The 22504-nt window shown below is 39.1% G+C and overlaps 1 protein-coding gene across 5 annotated transcripts in view; it reads right to left on the bottom strand.

Annotated features, from left to right (window-relative positions):
• Positions 1 to 8072: 8072 nt before the first annotated feature.
• Positions 8073 to 22504, bottom strand: part of lrch2 (leucine-rich repeats and calponin homology (CH) domain containing 2) — a 36515-nt gene continuing 22083 nt past the window's right edge. For 2 of the 5 annotated variants that reach the window (XM_040032913.1, XM_040032914.1), the window contains 4 exons: positions 19942 to 20054; positions 14990 to 15127; positions 14743 to 14820; positions 8073 to 14343 (listed from right to left, as the gene is read on the bottom strand). In XM_040032913.1, the coding sequence (XP_039888847.1) occupies positions 14224 to 14343; positions 14743 to 14820; positions 14990 to 15127; positions 19942 to 20054 (449 nt within the window). In that variant the 3' untranslated portion in view covers positions 8073 to 14223. Of the gene's footprint in view, positions 14344 to 14742; positions 14821 to 14989; positions 15128 to 15640; positions 18266 to 19941; positions 20055 to 22504 lie in introns of those variants that run through there. The other 3 variants (XR_005695987.1, XR_005695988.1, XM_040032915.1) reach the window with 3 other exon arrangements.

The following is a 22504-nucleotide window of genomic DNA, read 5'->3' as shown; positions in this document are numbered from 1 at the left end:
AACTCAACTCGTCGTGTTTGGAGGAAGAAGAATACTGAGTTGCATCCCAAGAACACCATACCTACTGTGAAGCATGGGGGTGGAAACATCATGCTATGGGGCTGTTTTTCTGCCAAGGGGACAGGACGACTGATCCGTGTTAAGGACAGAATGAATGGGGCCATGTATCGTGAGATTTTGAGCCAAAACCTCCTTCCATCAGTGAGAACTTTGAAGATGAAACGAGGCTGGGTCTTCCAACATGACAATGATCCAAAACACACCGCCCGGGCAACAAAGGAGTGGCTCCGTAAGAAGCATTTGAAAGTCCTGGAGTGGCCTAGCCAGTCTCCAGACCTCAACCCCATAGAAAATCTGTGGCGGGAGTTGAAAGTCCGTGTTGCTCGGCGACAGCCCCAAAACATCACTGCTCTCGAGAAGATCTGCATGGAGGAATGGGCCAAAATACCAGCTACTGTGTGTGCAAACCTGGTAAAGACCTATAGTAAACGTTTGACCTCTGTTATTGCCAACAAAGGTTATGTTACAAAGTACTGAGTTGTATTTTTGTTATTGACCAAATACTTATTTTCCACCCTGATTTACGAATAAATTCTTTACAAATCCTACCATGTGGATTCATGTATTTTTTTTTTTTCACATTCTGTCTCTCACAGTTGAAGTGTACCTCTGGTGCAAATTACTGACCTCTGTCATCATTTTAAGTGGGGGAACTTGCACAATCGGTGGCTGACTAAATACTTTTTTGCCCCACTGTAACAGGTAAACTGGGTCTTGAAGTTACTGCGTACTGTAAAGAAACTTCTTTAATACTACAATAGTAGTGAAACACTACTATTGTGATACAGTTCCTTGTTTTTTCATGTAAATTTGTGGATTTATTCACATTGCCTTCTCTTCATTGATTTTGTTGTAGTTTTCACTTCCCTGTGCCTAGTCTGTGCTTCTGTTATGTCACCCATGTTTAGTCAGTTTTGTCTTTGTGTTTACTTTGGTCTGTCAAGTTTGTGTCTTAGTCTCCGTCTCATTGTTTTGGCTTCCTGTTTTATTTTGAGTCTCTCATCTCATGTGCATTATGTTCATTTTTGCTTCCCCTCTTGATCGTCAATTGATTTTGTTCACCTGCGCCTTGTTTTCAGCAGCTGTGTCTCGTTCCCTGATTGCATCATGTGTATTTAAGCCCTCAGTTTTCCTTGTTCGTTATTATGTACTGCTTGTCTGTTAGAGTGGGCCCCTTATATGTTTCCTAGTTTCTTTCACCGCCTGGACTTGCAGCCTCATGTAAATAAAGGCTTGGTTTTTGCTCATTTAAACCTGTCTGGAGTCTGCATTTTGGGTCCAAATTCTTCACAACCATGAGATCCACGCCATTAGAGTCGTTGTATGAGTCGGCTGTGTAGTTCAGTTTGTCGAGAGCCCAGGTTGCATAGAATTTTTTGCCGTAGGGTTAAAATGGGGTTGTGATTACGGCATAAGTTATGACACTGATCTAACACATAAGTATAATTCATGTGTAACTGTGAAATAAACTCCACACCACTACCTCCACCACCCCCTTACATACTACCATAATGACTGCAACCGTCAGCTCTCAGTTAACCTATATTTACCTGAGAACAATCAAGATGCATCCGAGGTGGTACTGCATCTTTCAGAAGGGATTCAATCTTACAAGTTTTTTATTTGTATACATGAACTATTTATTTGCTGTTTATTGCAGGGAAATTGCCTTGAAGTGGAAAAATGCCTGAAGGTAAAGACTTGACAGAAGACAAGGTATTGCGTTATTTCCCAACTTGGCAAGTGTAAAGAACTGCCTAAAAGCACCTCACCCATTTTCATTTATTGGTATCTGTCATGTTAGAACATTACAACAAATTCTACTCAACTTCAAAATAATTGGTATCACTGCTTGTGGCCAACTATTTTAACACAAATCATTTGACTTGATGTCCATATGCAGGTATATGAACATGGGGTATTTGGTGGTGGTGGTGGTGGTATTTGTTTTGTTTGTTTTATGGAGAGGGTGGTATTTTTCCCATAGGTGTGATGATAGAAACTCTAAAAGTGTCACGGTCTGGTGGAGGCAGACTGTATGGAGTGACGTAGAGGACCAAAAATGCAGACACAGAGAACGAGGAAGAAAACGTGAATATTCACAAAAAGCGAGCCATTTAATATGGCTGATTTTAAAAAAAAAAAAAAAAAAAAGTACAAACATAAAACGTAGAGGTACACAGGAAAGAACCTAACTAGAACTAAACTGGGAAAATTAACTACTGAACAAAACCTTGAACATGGAAAAGCCCTGGAAAGGTGGCATGGAACAACAGACGACCTGACAACAAATGAACAGAACACACAGACTAAATACACACAAGGGTGATGAGGGGAAGTGGAAACACATGGGGAAACAGCTGACACTAATCTGACATAACGAGCTGACTATACTGACATAGGACATAGACCTTCAAAATAAAACAGGAAACATGAGACGCAGACATGACAACACAAACTTGACAACAAAAGACACTAGGCACGAAACACATGAAGGGAGAGGGAAACTTAAATACAGTGGTAGAAAACACAAAGGGGATCTAATAAACAAATAACCTTCGCCAACCTAATGAACTTAAACATACAATATAAACATTAAAATAAATTAAAACTCAAAACGCTGGGTCAAAAGACCCAGGCTCATGACAAAAAGGGAACATACCCTATTTAAAAACACTCATTTACCATAATTCATGATTTATATTTGAACATGTTGATCGCTTCATAAATCCAGGACCTGAACTAAAAATGTGCAATATAGCCTATAGCTCAGACGTTAACACATCTGATAACAGAGCACTACTATTTATCCACATTTGAATCTCTTACATATCCCCCAAGGATCTGGTGCCAATTTTATTTCCTTATACACGCTCTACATTAAAAGTATTATTCACAGTCATGGTGTCTTTTTCAATTTTAATGCTACCTTCTCTGGGTGTCATGTCATTTTCTACCACTGAACGTCCCTTGTGCAAATGGTAAAACAAACTCTGCTAATCAACAGCAAAGTTTGTGCAATCATTTTTTTATTATCTTAGCGAATTCTCAAAAAATACTAATAGTTTCTCTTTCAAAGACATAGAAATAGTTTTGAGTCACCACACCTTGTTTACTCTAACAACATTTTCACCTACCTGAACCGAAAAAAATTCAACACAGCTGCCAGGTTTTTGTCCAATGCCTGGAAGACAGTATAATCACATCAGTCCTGATTTAGCCTAGGATCCTTCAAGGGTTCTGTCCCAGCTTTCTTACCTCATGATACCCTATGCCCCAGTGTGTTTACGCTTACTTACTAGGCCAAAGGTCTTGGTCTTATCTAACGTTCTCATGCACATTCACGCTATGATGGATGCGTCAGGGGCAGCTCAGGGTTTAGTATATTGCCCAAGGATAATCTGACACATCCACCCACTGGGAGATCCATCTATCAACCTTCTGAGTGTTGGACAACCTGCTCTACCACCTAAGCCAGAGCCACTTCAGTATGGCCCATAGGCCTTAAAGTATTGCATAATTACCAAAAGGTTGATTCTGTTCATCTGAACGTAGCATTTTCAGTGCAAGAAACATTTCGTCACTCATCCAAGTGACTTCTTCATTCTCAGCTGACTGAAGATTTCCCCTACCTTATAAAAACATTTGCACGATAACTGAAACTAGCACACTGAATGAATAATGAGCTGTGAGGTCAGTTTCTTGATAATTAATATGCAAATTGTCATGACCACTGATCAACAACCACTGATCAAAGGATTTTGATCAATGGCCATGAGTACCATTCGCAGAGAGTTGGGGAATAGCTGCAATCACAGCATTGTAAGATGGCAAAGGATGTGCCCTTAGGGCCCCTCCTAGATTCAGAGATGCTCTTTCCCTTTTCACGTAAATGGCCTCCTTGACTCCGCGCTCAAAACAGTGTTCCTCCCTGTCCAGGATGTGTACATCCTCATCATTGAAAGAGTGTCCACTGGCCTGTAGGTGTAAATAGACTGCAGGAGACATGGTGTTTAGAAAAAATGCATCTCAACTGTTCCGATACTCCTAACACTAAGGGTTTTCGCTTTGGCAGCAGTTGTTCTTCTCTTCTGGATCTGCTGGAGCTTTCTTTAGGCAACTTCCCAGCTTTGACAAATGTCCAGCTGGGATAACCACGTTTACTCAGGGCCTTTTTGATGCCTGCCTCCCTGGCCGCTGTGTCTGTGGGGATGGTGTTCGCTCTGTGTTGTAGCGTCCTGATGACACCCAGTTTATGCTCCAGTGGATGATAAGAGTCAAACCTGCAGGCAGATGAGACTGAAGAAATGACGAAACGTTTCACTCGCTGAAAGCACAACGTCCAGATGAACAGAATCAACCTTTTGGGATTTACTTACCTGGATGATTGAGCATGCATCAAGATATTGCATAATTACATTGATGGCTGTGGAAACACTGTTTATCCTTTTCTATAGAATATTCCAAAGTTTTGTTTGTTTGTTTTTTGTTTGTTTTTAATGGGCTTATATTATATCAAAAGAAGGTGTCAGATGTCTGATGAAGACGTGTTGTTACCTGGCTTGTGTACATATTGTCAGAGCCTTTTTTTATCCTTTGTTGTCTAGACCCTCATTGTTGTGTGTCCCCTTCATCTATGTTTCCTTGAAGATTCCTAGTATTTGGTTTCCTTGCTCCTTCCCACCTAATCTTTGGGGGATTTTTGTATTTTCTTTTTTTTTTTTTTGAGAGAGAGAGAGAGAGAGTCCTACATTAAAGCTTCATTTCGAGTTTATGTTTCAGTCTCCTGAGTCCTTCATTTAGGTCTCCATCCTGTTGTGCTATTTTCAAAGTCAAAGTCAATGTAAACTTTATTGTCATCTCTGCTATATCCAGTGCAGCATACAGACAGACAAGACGACAAAGCTCTGGTTACATCAGGGCAAAAAAGCTAATAAATAGTTATAAAAAGGAGTAAGAAAAATATCCACTTAAGTCGTAGAGGATCAAGAGAAGTTGCGATTAGAATTTACAATTTACAGTTTACAGTTTGGAGTGGTTTAAAGTGACCAATGTAGCAGCTTGTAAACCTGGAGTTAAAAAAAATTGTCCATAGAGCAGTATTTTGTTTATTTTTATAAAATGTTACCAGATATTATAAAGTAACCACTCAAATGAAAGTGTTAAATATATTAAAGAGTTGCATGGTTTTGCTTGTATTTGTATTTAGCTTTCGATCACCTTTTGAGTCTGGAGCTGCCATTTTTCATCATGTGCCATTGAAAGCAAAAGAAATGCTGAAAGGTAGGGCAACCAAGGAAGACCACCATGGTGGATTTCTTCGGTTTCCTCAGTTCTTCCTTGGTCTTCCATGACATTAAAATTAAAGACCTGCTCTTCAGAAACAAGATGTGTCTGTGCCAATACCTAAAATGTGAAGACTCTATGAATAGCAATATAATACCATAAGTACCCTCACAGGTTTGGCCCTCAGAAAGCTGTCAGCATACCTCCTGCCTTTATTATCCCTGCATACTTAGTGGCTTCCACAATCAGCCCATACACGTTTACATGGTACTGACAATGCCCTTTAAGAGAGGTATGACATATGTAATTCATTTAAACAAGAAATGTGCAGAAAAAACAAAGTTTGAATCATTTCTTCAGTTATTTACCAAATTGCTGTTCAAATATATACAATTCAATATTAAACTTGATATTTTATCTATTATCTCTATTTTTTGGTGAAATTTATTCAGTTTTCAAACATTTTGAGGTTCTGTAGTTGAGAGATTTCCTGTAACAAATGTTCAACTATAAAAGAAAATGAAACGGCCAAAGAAAAACAAAATTAAGACTCAAAAGGGACTCTATACAGTGACAGGCTTATTGTTGAATACTGGGAGCTAGAGTATCGGGAATTCCTGCCAAATTCAACCCTGTTTTCCAGGGAAAAACACATGCAGTAACACATTAGTTTCTGCATGTATGTGCCTGTGTTTCAACTGTAAAAAAAAATCTTACTAAATTCTAGATAAAAGGACCTAACGTGGCTTTGCAGTACAAAGTTCAAAAGTACAAATCTATGTCCCAAAGTGTCTGTGTTTGTGTGGAATTACATTTCCACGCATTATTTCCAATAAACAGCACAGCTTCAAAACTTAAAAACATCAGGATGCTGCAGAAAAATCTTACTTAAAGCAGAATGCAGTAATTTAAACCCCTGTTACACTGCAATGTGACTGTGGGCATAAATAATATTTAAGGCCATAAAATTATTTCTGGTTTATATTATCATTTAAAGACTAGCATATTGACTCAGAAACAGTCCTGGAACACTGTAACTGAATTTGATCCTCAAACGCAAGCCACTGTCATGCAAAGAAAGAAAAGGTCTAGCAACACTGGCGCCAATGCCAGGCTTGAGTTCATTTAAGAGGGACCGAGGCAAAGAGGAAACCATTGTGTGGTTTGACAAAAAAAAAAAAAAAAAAAGTTAGCTTTCCAAGCTAAAGAAAAAAAGATATAATGTGATATATAAATGCATGGTTTAAAAGCTTCCGTAAAGGTATGCAGGCACCATTAACATGGAATAAAGTATATACACATGTTGGAATGGGTAGTGCCACACAGACAACATTGTTTTTGAGGATTCTACAGCAACAGCAGCACGACTCTATAGTGAATGAAACCGGAGTGCTGCTCAGAAACACGTAGTGCATTATGCACTGGAAAAATATAACAAAGTAAACCCACAGCTGCTGAGAAGTTGATAAGAAACAAGGAAGAATGGGAAACATTTTTGCTTTCACAACTACAGCAACTGACCTAATTTTCGTAATCACTTAAAATGTTGTTAAAGAACAGCAATTTGACATAAGTGCAAGTGTGTCTCTGACTGATTCTTATACATTTCTCCCAAACCAACATCTCTCAGATTGAACACTTGATATTTTGTCTTTTTAACATTGTTAATTAAATATGAGCGTATAAATGATTTGCAACCTGTTGTATACTGCCTTCATGTTAATTTTAAGCAAAGCCCAAACTATTTTTTAGCAGTTTTTCCATTTCCTACTATGGTAGTGTCTACTGTTCCTGTTTCACTTGCAGTTAAATAACTTTTGGTTATTTCCTGTTGTACTTTGAAAATGTCATTCTACAGTCAATCCTCTGTGTATATATAGTCCTTCCCAACCCTTTGTCCATATCCTGTCATCTGTTTTCCCTTTCGTGCGTAGTTTGGGGTTTTCCACCTTTTTGTTACGTAATATTGGATTTGGTTATCAGATTATTTGGTATTCCATTTAGCTTCAGTGTCTGCGTTTGGGTCCTATGTCAATTCAGTTATATATATATATATATATATATATATATATATATATATATATATATATATATATATATATATATATATATATATATACAGCCACTTGGGGGTGAAGTTATGGGTATAGGACAAAGGAGAGACATATATGCTGCAACCAACAGTCACCTCAAGATGCTTTACACTGGAGATTAAAGACTTGGGAGAAATCCCAAATAATTAGTAGACACCCTTATGAACAAACAAGGATGAAAAATCCTTTTAAAAGGCATCTGGTGTGACTGATTGTGTGTGAGAGGAAAGAGAACAGAAGATGATATAAAAGATAGACTGATACAACGATAGCAGAGAGAGAGAAAACACAGGCTAAGGCAGGAAGAAGAAAATAATTTAATCACATGCTCCACTTGTAAACAAGTGCGGAGTGATAAGAGCGTGTGGAGAAGAGTCACTCAGTTCATCACATCAAGTCCCACAGCAGCCAGAACTTATAGTGACACACCTGATCCAGCCCTAACAATAAGCTTTATCAAGGTTTGGTTAAATCACGTCAAAGACTTGGGCAACAAATCTGAAGAAACCGGTTCTATAATTGAAATTAATTACTGCTGATTCAAGCTGGCCCAGATAACATTACTTGAGAGTGTACATGTGCTCTACTGGTGAGTGAATGAAAGGAAAGCAATGAAGACAGCACAGACTGAGCTCCAAAGAATTTCACTTTATTTTTAGATTCAGCATCGCTATAAGAAAACCTTGGAATTTACACAGATGATATGTACACAGGTTTAGCTTCAGTGATTTTGTAGTCTTGCATGCGTCAGACCAGTTTTAAATACAAAAAAAACAGATTATGTACATGAATTGTGAATTCTCTCGGCAGTGTAGCATTTAGACATAACTCACTATTTCACTGTTTTCTCCTAACGAGACGACACTTGTGAGACGTTAAATCATGGCGAGCGTAACCAATTAAACCAATAACAGATACTTAGGCACGGCAATGGATTTATCACATACAAAATTACAAAATAAAAATCAGCACCACTGTCTTTTCGTGTACGCATATGAATTCTACATATTGCAGACTGTTCAGTAAGTATGCAGCAGACTTTCCCATTATTCCAAAACATCCTGTACATTGCCGTTCTATAGAAACACATAAACCTGCCCCCAGGCCTAATAAGAAACATTAAAAAAAATAAAAAATAAAAAAAACAGCGGATGGATCAGTTGCTGAGGTAACACAATGTTCACTAATGATGAGAGACATTCATCAAGCAATAGTTACAGAAAGAGACATTTTCACACTTCCAAACAGTGCAAAAAAGATCACGTTCACCTTTGTTAACACCTGCCTCTGAACACTATTCATATATGTCAAGAGGAATCAGTCCCTACATTTATTTCATCCAGTCCATGCTTGCCCTGAAGAAATCCCTGCTAAAGTAATGGAGATTAGAGTCCTTAAGGTAGGGCCAAGCTAAAGGGCTAGAGGGATCGTGCGCTTCTTTCTCTAATCTTATGTTGCAGTGTCCTCTTTGTGTTCTTTACTCCTCTAACAAAAAGATACTGAACGACAAAGTGGAAATTTCACAAGAAAACTCGTATGTTGTTAGCCCACCGAAGCCTTATCTTTGGTTGAACTTGAGAAACTGTCAGAACAAGGATTACTTCATGGGCAGTACAAACAGGGGCGCAGATTACAACACACAGATTTACTTTCGAGACTTTTAAATAAGGATTTACTAACAACTGCTACACATACAATGTCACAGAACTGAATTCAGTCAAAATGATAATCCATACACTGGGTACAGATGGGGGGTTTAAGCTCCCGTCAAAAGTCAGAAAATATCACGTCTCTTTTGCAAATACTGAGATGTAAATATGCTTTGCAGAAACACTTCGATGACAAGATGAATGAAAATGTAATGTGCCATGTCTTTGCAGGTGCGCGAGCGGTGCGGTGATGACATAAGTATATTGCAGAAAGAGATAACAGAGGTCAAGCTGCTGCTCTCCCTTGCTTTCTACAACAACTTACAGAAGTTACACGCATCGTTAGAGTCCAACACCAATTCAATTCAGCCTAAATCTGTACCAATTAAAACACCACTGAGGTTTTGTGTCCAATTGGATTTATATCAAAGTATTATTTACTTGAATTGCAGCCCTTAGGAAATGAGACACACCTGTTAATACAATATGAGTTACTATGGATATTAGAAATAGAAAAATACACAAGGGATAAGGCCTGCCTTGTGCTAATCTTGAGGACAAAGAACTCTGAGGGTGTGTGAGGGGTTTTTTTCCAACTGGATTTATATGAAAGCGGTTTTTTTCACAAGGTGTGGTGAAAATTTAATTTGCAATTACTGAATATTTTATAACTTGTAGATGCACATATATTCCTGCCTTAGCAGAGGGTATTACTTGTCTCACATGGTTTAACCTCTTTTCCCCACAGGAGAGAAAATTATCCTCTGTTTATATTCCTTCACCTGTATGAGTCACTATTATCTGAAGATCTCAGTCGAATCCCATGGAAACCACATCAGTAACCGGATAACAATGATTAAAGCCACAAAACATTGTCTATGCGGTGAGATATTCAACACACTATGTGTCCCAGTCCCAGGCAGTCTTCACGAGTGACAAAATCATGAAAATGTATTCTAGTTTGTTTACAAAATTCTATTTTTCCTTTCACTTTTCACACAAAGGACCTCAAATCTGAGAGCAACTGCATTATTTAAAACAACAGAATATGTGCAGCAATTTAAAAGACAGAGATGAGGCAACACATTCTTAGCTAAAGTTCTGCACCATTGTTAATATTTGTAACAGTATCTATAGGTAAGGTAAGTTCAGGTATCAAGTTATTCTTATTGTTTAAAGATAAGAAGTTAGAAAGCTACCATCAGATATACCCAAAAAGCTCCTGTCAGGCTACCACAGTGTAATATTATTATTTTACGTATTATTTTTCAGTTGTTACATTTGATTGTGTTTCAGAATAAAGGATTCTGCACGGCAATACATTTGGTGAATGCATACAGTAGATACTTTAAAAGAGAGCTCACTGACTGCTGCTTGCTTTGCTTGTTAACTAGAGCCCTGCAGGAAAAAGAACAACTACCACATTCCAAATGACACACCAGGAAACATCACCCAGTGACCAACAGTACAGTCATTCATAAAGACTCAAAGTTATCTGCATAAGTAAAATGTTTGACCTGAGATTCTGTGATGGTTTATGCATATTTTACACTCAAGGTCTGATAAACTGGAAGCTTAATTGTTATCTGTGTGATATCTGTTCTCTGGAACATGACGCCATAGCATCAATAGGGGCGAAAAATACAGGCTATTCAGAGGAAGCAGAGGTTCTCATGAACACCATTCAAATTCAGACACTGGGGTTATTAACGTGAGGTGAAAAGCAGTAACATGGAAACCAAGAATTTGGCACGCACGCTCGTATCCTGGAATCAAACCAGAAGTGCAAGTCTCTATACTTCCTTTCATGAAGTTTGACCACTGCATCTGAGCAAATTCTCCACAAGTAAGATGGCCAATCGGAGATGCAGCTCATCGGCATAGAAGCAGTTTAAGTTAACAACAACATAAATTATCCTGTATAGAGAAGTTAACCTACAAGTGAACAAATAAATAAATAAAGCTATCCCTCCTCTGAGGCACAGTAGTTCTACATGTTCTGCTCCAGTCTCAAATGTTTTTTCACATTAGTTTTTAGCCTTTGGCTTGTTAAGCTAGTAAAGCTAAGGCTCACCAAAAAAGGACAGGTTTGTGAACCGCCACATATTCACCAGACATCACTCTGCTCTAACCACCCTGTCAACTTGTTTCTGTGGTAAAAAGAGAGACCTTGTTAAAACACGAGACTGCCATAGCTGCGCTATCAAAGACTTCTCTGTCAGAAGTAATTTAACTGGTGTCATATCAGCATGCAAATTTAGAAGCAATTAGCCTTCAGTGAAATCTGTGGCTGTTGGCTGCATGAAAGCTATTGTGTGAGAATGGTGTGAACTAGGTCATCATACTTTGTTTCTAATGGCTGCGAGTGAAGAAACCCGAAGTTAGTGAAGTCAGTTACCGATCATTAACCAAGTTTTCTCTTTGTTTGTTCTGTCAGATTAGGGAGCTGGGTATCCTGGCCCTATGAAGTGGTTAGGGATGTCGCGTTAGCCCATATTTAGTAGATCGTGTAGTCTTTTGCCAGTAATCTATTTAATGCAAATCCAATCATTAACCTCACTTTAGGTTTTAATTAAAACTGTGTTTTAAACACAGAGTGTATACACAGTCATTGTAAAATGACAGTACAACCCCTGTGTTGTACCAAGGTTTTGCACATTAGGACAAAATATATTAAATCTGTCCATCGCAGGTCTTAAAATGAGGTAAGCACATCTGGAGATGAACAATAACAGATAACATGATACACCATATCATTATTTATTTAACAAAAAGTAAGCCTTAACGTAGCAGAAGTAAGTCCTTGCTTATTATTCCTAAGCTCCTCTATAAAAGCAGATGCTTTGACAGTTTTCTGGTCTGGAGCACTCAGGTATGAACTGGTTCAATGCCAAGGAGACATCACCAAAGTGACAACAACTTTATGCCGCATATAAAGTTTGTTTAGAAGGCTTGCCAGAGGAAGCCCTCTGCTTTTAAAAGACCATGGAGGACAGCTTAGGTTTGCAAAGTTACATGTGTGCAACCCACAAGACTTCTTGAACGATGCCCTTTGAACAGATGAGACTAAAGTGGACCACATTTGGCAAAAAGAAAATACGATAAGATAAGATTAACTCAAATGTCTCGTACCTTAAACTGTTAAAAAGCACGGTGGAAGAGGAGTGATGACTTGGGCTTGTTTTGTTTGTATACCAAAGTACTCTAGAGTCAATTATGTGAGGTCACCTGTCTGACAGCTAAAGCTTGGCCAAAACCGGGTCATGCAACAGTAAGTGAATCTACAACAGAAATCCCAGACCTCAACCTGACTGAAATCCTGTGGCGTGTAAAGAAGAGTGGGCCAGAATTCCAAAGTGCCTCTGCACTCTGGCGTCCTTTTTGTTAAATAACATTGTATTATGTCATGTATTAATATGTCCTTAGGGTTATTTAACCCTGGAGAACCCATGGGGTCAGATTTGACCCCATGGGTTCCCTAGTAAACCAATGGGGTTGGATCTGACCCCATGGGTTCTCCAGGGTTAAGTTTTAGACCTGAAAAGAACTATACTTTTAAAATTACATCCTGGTATGATCCTGCTAACCATAGAAATGATAGATGATGAACTTCTTTTTAGCCATGGCTGCAAATCATGGTCTGAGAAATAAGGTTAAAAAATGTGTTTATATAAAAATAAAGAAAATTATTCTTCAGATCTCTTGATTAGTTTATGGTTTCAATTTCTGGTTTGTGTTTTGTCTGTTTTTGTCGTGTGTTTTCTCATGTGGCAGTGAACTGAACTCTCAGATCCACCATATGGAACAGATTAGTGCCAAAGTTAAAAGCTTTTAGTTATTTTCCATTTGCTGGAAAACATGAGATTAACATCTTCAGTTGCATGTGGGCAGGTAGTGAGGACAGAGACACACAAATCAAAAATGTACACAATTAAAACAAGTAAATAAATAGATAAATAATAGAATTTCCCTGAAATAAAGTGTATTAGAAACCACACTAAACAGGATGGCTTAGTGGGAAAATAAGACCATACCGTGCGTGGGAAGTTTGGCACCCTGAACCATTTTCGGATCCAGGCACCCATCAGTCAGCCGTTCACAAACAATATTCACATAGAATATAAACAATACAGCAGATCTGTGCTGCTAATTTCACATAAATGGCAAGCATTAACTGGAAACAGCTGGAAGCAAAGTATCAAAAGCTTCAGAAAAGGTAAAATCGAGAATGGCCTAGAGTTTAAAAAAAAAAAACACGGTGAAAAAATGCTACAGTACAAAACAAGATATCATGCTTTTGGCAAAAGCCAAGTTCGTATTATCACAGTGGTCAAATGTCAAGTCCCCTGGTGCATGCAGATGTGATTTATGGTTGAAAGGTGTTGAAATTGCACCAGAAAAACAGGCGGAAAGTCCTCTGTCTGCATGATAATAACATTAAATTCATTCCTAGATTACACCGGCTTTCAAAAAGCACTGTCTAAATGGATTACAAAAACAAAACAATTGATGAATCAGGCTTAGCTGCTCAAAACAGGATATCATCCTTGCATGCCTGATGAAGACTGTGTAAAACCATGAAAACAAAAATCAAGAAAAAATTCACTGAGAAAATAAATTTAACAAGTAAGAAGAGCAACTCAAGTGTAAGTACCCAATAAGGTCCCTCAGTACAGGCAGCCTAGTCCTTTCCAGTGAAAGAGTGAGTTATGTGTCTGTCATTTCCTCACTTCCACTTGGTCAGTGCTGACACTCGCAGACTCAGTGACTAGAAAGAAGGACGCACAAGCCTTTAATGTCTTAGATTCACCGTCGTGCGTGCCTCTTCTGCAAGTTTTAGCTCAGCACCTTAGAAAACACGCATCCAGGATGACCCCAGTAATGGGAACAGCATAAGAGTGAAAATGTGATGGAAAAGAGGTAAGTGGTAGCTGACATCATATGAAGAGACAGAAGCATTTAGACATCTTGTCTCCTGTTTCAGTCAGGCAAAAGTCAACTCCAAAAGACCCATGGGGCCACTGTGTCCTCGCCCCACTGGGCTCTCTGGTCCCTGGTAATGAGGAAGAAGGTTTGGGCTTGGTAGAGAGGTGATCCTGCACGAGTGCAGGTCCGATGCAAAACTGAGGCTCGTGTCAAACAGTCGAGAGCTGCGTGGGCTTAGACGTGGGGAGATCCAGCAGAGCCTGCACAGTCACACCCACTTTCACTAGGCCACGTTCTTCTAGGATGTGATGTGGCAGGCACAGCTTGTCCTGAGTCAACAGAGAGATGTCTTTTTGTTAATTTTTCTCAGAGAAAAATAAAAAAGAAAGGTGGGGTTTTCAGACAGTATTTAACTGTTATAAGCTTTTCTGACAGGCAGATTTGACCAGAGACAAATAGAATATATTTGTCTTTCATTATTTATGACAGCAATTCTTCATTTGGAGAAGGATCAAGGATAAAGGCAAAAACCAGACCAGTGAGTATGCATGATATAACTTGCAGAAACTGTATGGAACTTGTGCTTCAGAGCCCAACGGTGGATATCACCATGGAAGGTAATAAATCTTCACAGAATATATTGCAAAATAAATACAGGTTAAGTGGTGTTTGAAGTGAAGCGTGTATGAAATGCCTGAATGAAAGTGTTAAATGGTTAATGTTAGTACCTGTGGGACACCCAGCTTCTTACAGGCATCCAAGAAGTTTTCCACGTTTCTCCGGCATTTGGCCATGCTAAGCTTTGGCTGGAAGCCCAAATATCAATCATTTTAGTTAATTAAACTCACAGCGGAACAAAATCCACATAGCTAAGCAGACAAAAATTTTATAACCAATAAATTCATGAGAATTTCTAACTCTTGGCATTAACAATTTTTAAAAAAAAGACTCATTTTGAAGATGGGGTGTTCTCACCACTGCAGGAGATGGTACATGGATGCTGGCAACAGACCGAGGACAGATATGATTAGCTAAATGGCAAAGGACAACTCCGTCCATTAGAGCTGCTCCAACATCATCCGGAAGCAACACCTTGAGCCTGGACTCAATGTTCTGCAAACACACACACACAAAACGCACTAAGAGTAGAAAAGGTGTTTAATTTATTAACATTGAATCAATTACTCACAGCGGGTTCTCCATCCTCTCGCTTTCATTTCATTCTGTTAGTTTTAATTACTGTATTTAGCCAAACAGCTTCTTTGGACCAAAGGTTCACGAGAGTGTAATCAGTTAATGATCTGAGGTAAGTGCCTGGGTGTGTACCACACGCAGCTTAATGAAAGTTAAGCAACTCTGAAAGATCATATTAAATCCTCCTTTTAATACTTGCTATCTACTAAGCTATATTATTTTTGCTTCCAGTACACCTGAGCATGTGCGTTCTGATAATCACTCCCTGTTAATCAGATGATCTGCAGAGTGTTATTTATGTCTTTATTAAATATCTCCCACATAACCAATTTGTTTGTTTTTGTATGAATGGGTGGGTTAGTACTGCTGCCAGAGAAGAGAGTTGGACAAAATCCAACAAATACTTCTTGGTATTCTTGGTTTATCTATTTGCTGTGAGTCAGGAGTGACAGAAGAATTAGATACTTGCCTCAGGTGGGAAATCAGAAGGAAAGTTACTGTTTATCATCGCAATATATCCAAAGCAGTTGAAGAAACTGGTAATGATGTTGATTATGTTAAAAGGAATGTTATTGAAGTCAATTGTCTACCATTGAATGTTTTTGTGCATGCTTTCGAACGTGTTTTTGATTTCCCATGAAGTTCATGAATAAGGCACTGTTCTGCTCCTGTGGTGTGACGCTTTGCTTTCTGTAACTTTTCTGAAGCCCATCTGTTTCCATTTGACCTTTTGCTTGGACTGGAAAGCATTTCTAACCAGCGATGACAATGATTATGTTTTTAGAAATGAAAGTTCTCTTGGCTGCCCAAACAGTGAACTGCTCTGTCCACAGTCTAATTTAAGCTTTCACCCCAGCACGGACAAGCACACCCTGAAATGTCACTTCAGTCAGAGAAGAAGAAGCCACTTGTATGGGTTGAATCCAGCCGTGGAAACTGTTTCTTTCACTTATACAGGTGTCTCCATTAGGACAAATGACCACCTGGCTTAATTTTCAAATATTAGAATTTAAATACTTCCCTTATAACCAAACACGGAAGCTCATACCCAACACCAACATGTACATCCAAGGGAAATAATAAAATAAAGACAGGCTGTGTACTCTGTACTAGACTGTTAGGTAAGATCACAAACCCTTGCCAGAAAACAGGATTCTAACCGCATTACAAAGCAACTCTGGACAAGATTCAAGAACAAAACCTGAATTATTTATTGACCCATAACCTGGAGCTGATTGTCTCAGACTCCAAGACCGCCTACAAACACACGTTTCAACCACCCTGAAGGAGTAAACGGCACTTTGACAAAGACACTTCTGGTGAATCAAACACACTATTTGTTTATTGATACATTTCAGGTCAATCAGAAATTAATTAAAAGTACATTTCTGATTAGACTCTATGTGTTTATTATAATTTTCCCAGTAGTTTAGATCTATATGTGTAAATTGTGTATGAGCTCCCATCAATTAGGTGGAAGGTGTGACACTGCTCTATAAAATTATCCAAAGCTCTTCCATGTGTGGAAAAATGCCATCACTCCTGCTTAACAGACCACTGCCTGAGTTCAGAAGGCTCTCGCCTCAGATTAATCAGCCCTTCCCTACCATGGCTACATTGCTACAGCACGCAAAAACACTTCCAGTAACCTTCAGCTGTTATCAAAAAATTCCACCCACTGCAAAAATCCCAGTCAATTTTAAAATACCAACCAAGTTAGCAATTGCTGTCAGGTGGCTGTCTTCTTCTCTGTTTAATGTTCCCACTTATTCAAGTCATTTCATCTGCCTTCAATTTTTTATTCTCATCATCTGATCATTAACGAACAGATCAAATGTATCGTAGCTCGCTTCCTGAGGCTACTTTGCTTCCGCAACTTTTCTTGGAAACGAGGTGAGAATCCTCTCGCTGACAACATCTTTAAAAAGAAGTTCACCTCAATGCTATGATGGCCTAACACCCAGTAGAGCCAGGCACGGGAACACTCCGAGTCTAAGGAGTGCTGTTTTTCTCAAAGTAATGTCTGTTCTTTTTCCATAACGGAAAGTGTCACCTACGCCTACTTTGTTTTCCTTTTGTTACGGACTTTCATCTCAGTTTTGGAACACCCTTTTACTTTGTGCCCTTGTTTATTTTTTTTCTCCTTTTGTAAAGATGTTTTGGCAGGTTTGACAAAGAGTTCTTTTGTCTCGGGCAAACCTTATTTTGCAGTATGGTATGTAAGCGTCAGGTATTGTATAAAACATCTGTCAGTGTGTGATGCTATCACAAGTATGCTGTGCACGCCTTGAATTTATAGCGCTTCTTTTACCGGCCTGTATTTCTGTGACAAGTGATGACAGGTTGTTTTCTTCCCCACTGTCATCTCATCACCTCATGAACCTGGCCTGATTAAGGAAATGAAAGCATTATTTTTCTTTAGCCTCTCCTGTAGAGACTTTGCATCTCTAATGCTTTTCATTAGAATTAGACTAGCCAGTCATTTTGATGTGTTTTGCTCTCTTCTAATGTTTATTATCATGCCAACGACACTGTGCACGCTTCGCATATTTTAGGTGTGTCTGACATTCTCCAACATGCTGACTGTTGGTTACACCTCTGGTTCTGTACAGATGGTTTGCAAGCAAATACGTTACTTCACTTTAGCACCATGGGACGCAGCAGGTTGCATGGGCATGTGTGCAACTACTAAACCACAATGTTAACCTGATCATTCGCTTTCCCCTGATACTTTCTTTGTCCCTTTCTTGCAGGGCTGCTTGAAAATGGCAAAAGTAAATAGGCAAACACATGCCACAGCTTGGCATTGAATGCCTCGTTAGCTGCAAGGATTCTCTGAGCTACACGTGAGTTGTACCTCTTGGGGTTTGTGCAGAATCTCTGATCATTGCTCAGTGTGACTTTGGGACCTTGTCCCATCATGTGTTAGAATGCCCGAATACTCCAGGCGAGAAGAATGCCAAAACGTTGACTTTCATTGAGGTGCTCACATTTGGTGATGATGAATTAATCAAGTGCATTTGGTTAGCAGAACCCAGCTGCACACCTTCTTAATTCCTGTGGGAACAGTAAGAGTGTACTTACAAAGCCAGTTCGGAAAAATTGGAGACACTGTATAAAACGTAAATCAAAAGATAATGCAATGATTTGCAGATCTCATAAACCTGTATTTTGTTCACAATGGAAGAAAAATATCAAACATTTAAATTGAGGCCCTTTACTATTTTATGAAAGATATTTTTTATTGAAGATTTAGAGCAGGGGTCCCCAACTCCAGGCCGGTGTCCTGCAGGTTTTAGATCTCACCCTGGGTTAACACACCTGAATCACATGATTAGTTCATTACCAGGCCTCTGGAAAACTGCAAGACATGTTGAGGAGGTAATTTAGCCATTTGAATCAGCTGTGTTGGATCACGGACACATTTGAAAACTGCAGGACACCAGCCCTCGAGGCCTGGAGTTGGGGACCCCTGATTTAGAGAATCTGGAGACATTTTTTTGCGCAGGCCAAAAGTCTGTACTGGATGTTGTTGATCTACATGCCCTCTGGTGGCACTCCATTTAAAACAGACATGATTCTCTCACGGAAATCACTGCAGGGGCTCACGAATGCTTTCTAAAATTAACATCTGTGAACACAGTTTGCCATGCCACATCCACAAAAGCAGGTTAAAGCTCTATTATGCAAAGAACCAAAGCTCATTGGTTGAGGCAAAGTGGAGTAAATGTTCCGTGGTCGCACAAATCAACATTAGAAATTCTTTTCGGAAAACATGGATGCCACATTTTGTGGATGAAACAGGAGAGGTATGATGTGGGATTTTATTAGTGTTCAGTTAAGAAAACCTCCATCTCTGATGACAGCTTACACTTTTGGAAAGGCACCATCAGTGCTGAAAGATATACAGGCTTCAGAGCAACATACGCTCACTTCCAGATAACATATTTTTCTTTGTTTTTAACTCGCATATTTCAACAAGACAGTGCCAAATCACATACTGCATCTACTACAGTCTGGGTGCTGAGTTGGCCTGCCTGGAGTCCAGCATTTGATGACCCAGGACTGTTGAGCAGCTTGAGTCCACTATTAGATAAGAACAGGAAAACATTCCCCTCCCAAAAGTCCTGCTGTTAAAAAAAGAAGAGCGGATGCTGCACAATGACAAACATGGCTCTGTCCCAACTTTGTTGACATGTGCTGCTCCCATTTAATTCAAAATGACCATTTTTTCTTCTTAAAATGATGTCGTGTCGCAGGTTAAACATTGTTTAACTGTCGTTTTCTGTGTTCTGTTGTGAATAAAATGTGGATTTATGAGTTTTGCAAATCACTGCATTCTGTTTTTATTTAAATTTCACACATCCTCCCAACTATGTTGGAATTAGTAGGTTGTAGGTCCAGCTAGGCATGCCCAGCCCACCCTGATTCCTAAATTATTTTTATAAGCAAAAACAAAAGTGTTTCAGCCCTCCACACCCATCCCTCCGTCGCTATAGCCCCAGCATAAATAGATGAGTCAATTTAGACTCAGCGTGTTTCTTAATTCCTTGGAAACCAAGTGAAGTCATGATGAATCTGTATTCCTAAGCAGGAAGGCTGGATAAGAAGCAATTGTCTAGCTCGAAGGCGTAAACACTGAAACAAAAGCAGGATCTATTGAGCTTTGGCCTCTGTATGACTCCATGACTCGTACAAACGCAAAGGCATAAATAAGCTGCAAGGCATCTGACCTGTCGTAACAGTCCTATCTGCTCCATTTCCTCTCTCAAGTGCTCCATCTTCCTTCTCATCGTGAAGCTCGGATCTGTAGAGCTGATCTCCTGATGGCTTCCTCTGGTGAAGGCTAAAATTACAGATGGGGGTAACAATCCAAAGAACACACAAAGGAAATAAGAAGAACAGAAAAAAAAGTATTTAGTACATCACAGTCGCTCAGTTCAATTTCAGGCCACCTGCTCGTTTTCAGTCTGACAATAGAAATGCAGAGTTAATGTGAAAGTCTATCAAATAATATGAGCTCTTACTGTATAAGACCAAATCCCAACAATGTCCAAGGAACCAATCTGTGCTGTGTGTTACCTGGAATTAGGTGTGGCTGTGATACAATCTAAATCTGTATTTACAGTAGGAAGCGTACAGTGTGCTTGTGCATGTCTTCCTTTATTTCAAGTTATCCCATTCCTTTCGGTTTACGAGACACAGTCTGGCTGATTTAGTTTCATTTCCTAGTCAGTGAAGGTCTTCTTTACTTTTATCAAAGAGTCTCTGCAGGTTCTCAGTCATCCAAGATGTTGTTGTTGTAGTCTAAGGAGCGTGGGAAGAAAGCAAGGCGAGAGGTGAAACGTCTTCAAGAAACTTAAAGACGTCCAGTCGCTTTCTTTCCAACCTCCTTAGACTTTTATAAAAATCGGAGCCAATTCAAAGAATATCACCGTATACCAGGTAACATATAACAGGTAAATTTAAAAGAAAATTAAAAAACACTCCAAATAAGGCAGACAGAATTTTTTGCATTTAAATACAAAATGCAGTTTTTATATGACTTTGTAAATTAATGAAAACAAAGCTATCCAAAGCTACCTGACGCCCTTGTTAAATCATGAATTTACTGCGACTGCTCAAATTTTTTACAAAGCTAATTTCAGTGGAGAAAACTTGGAACAGTGGTGAAGTTTGCCAGGAGTGTGCCAGCGGACCAAAATTACTCCAAGAGCACATCGCAGACTCATCCAGGAGGTCACGAAAGACCTGAGAGTCTTTCAGAGTTCATGATCCAACAATAACAAAAAGACTGGGCAAAATTCCTCCACAGTGATGGCAAGTTCTCATAAATGTTTGATTTCAATTCTTACTGCTATGGATGGGGCAACCCTGGACAAAGAACCATGCAGACTTGGATAGCTTGTTTCCCCTTAATTAATAAAATCATCGTTTAAAACATGCATTTTGTATCAACTCAGATTATCTTTATCTAATATTAAAATGTGCTGATGTTCTAAGTGTAGCGGTCCCCAACCCCCGGGCCTGGGACCGGTACCGGTCTGTGAGTCGTTTGGTACCGGGCCGCGAGAGTTGAGGCTCAGGTGTGAAATGTATAGTTTTTAGGGTTTTTATCGGTTTTCAGCGTTATTTTGTTATCATTTTTATCGTTAACTCTGTTTTCCTGGGTCTTTTCACGCGTGCTATGAATAAATTTCCTTTTTTCGGTACTGGTATTAGTTTTATTTTGTTGTATTTATCTGCGACACCTTAAAGGCCGGTCCATGAAAATATTGTCGGGCATAAACCGGTCCGTGGTGCAAAAAAGGTTGGGGACCGCTGTTCTAAAACATTTAACTGTGACAAATATGTCAAAATACTTTTTCATTATACTCTGATCGGTGTTAAAGTTTGTATTTTGTTAGTAGTTAATTTGCAAACCATATATAGGCTAAAAAAAAGTATAACACTTTATGGATTGAACTACCCAAAATGCCTGCATATTTTAAATGAAATGATTTTAAATGAAACAGCCAACATGTGACTAAAGTGCAGACTTTCAGCTTTATCAAAAATGTTACATCAACTATTTAGGAAGTAGAGATATTTGATATTATGACATATTCCAGTTTTCAGAAGCTCAAAATGGACTGGACGATAGTCTGTTCATTGCCAAAAGAGGCCTCTTCCCTCGCTACACCACGACAAATTATGTAAATAAAACAATAGAAGAGTTTTGTCTTGGGGCCACTGTTGCAAAAGCACTGTCTCCTTTCATTCCCAGCCTCACAGAAGCTGTGTTAATAATCCAGCAACAAATTCTAATAATCCAGACCTGATTAAAATCAAGGCATGAATAAGAACTTCCATTTCACAGCGTGACACAGTAGGACTCAACCTGGTAATAATTAAGTGATTTAGGGAAGAGCAAACATCAAAAGTTAACACTTAGCAAATGTGGCAAGCGACCAAGAGTTTCAATTATCTTAGGTAAAAATCTCTCAGGGTCACATACGAAAAGTCGTTTTCTCCTCTTCAATTTGAGAAGAACTGTCAGCCGACCAACCTTTAACAGAGTCTAAGCAACTATGCAAGATCTGTCGCTCAGAAACATCCTGGGGCTTAAAAGAAATAAATAACGTCTTTGAACGTTGTCAAAATGTGCTAAAGACGCAGGAGGTACAGCAACAGTAAAGCCTCCAAGACAGAACCTTGTAGTACACCATAATCAAGAAAAGTCGAAGACGACCTGAAGTTAAAAGCAGCCGAAAAGAAAGGAAAAGATCAGACAGATACGAGGCAGAAACCGCCCCA

The sequence above is a fragment of the Simochromis diagramma genome, unplaced genomic scaffold (genome assembly GCF_900408965.1).
Source record: "Simochromis diagramma unplaced genomic scaffold, fSimDia1.1 OVJJ01000216.1, whole genome shotgun sequence".
Taxonomy (NCBI): domain Eukaryota; kingdom Metazoa; phylum Chordata; class Actinopteri; order Cichliformes; family Cichlidae; genus Simochromis; species Simochromis diagramma.
Note: the sequence above shows the minus strand (reverse complement) of the source record. Positions and strands in the feature narration are given on the sequence as shown.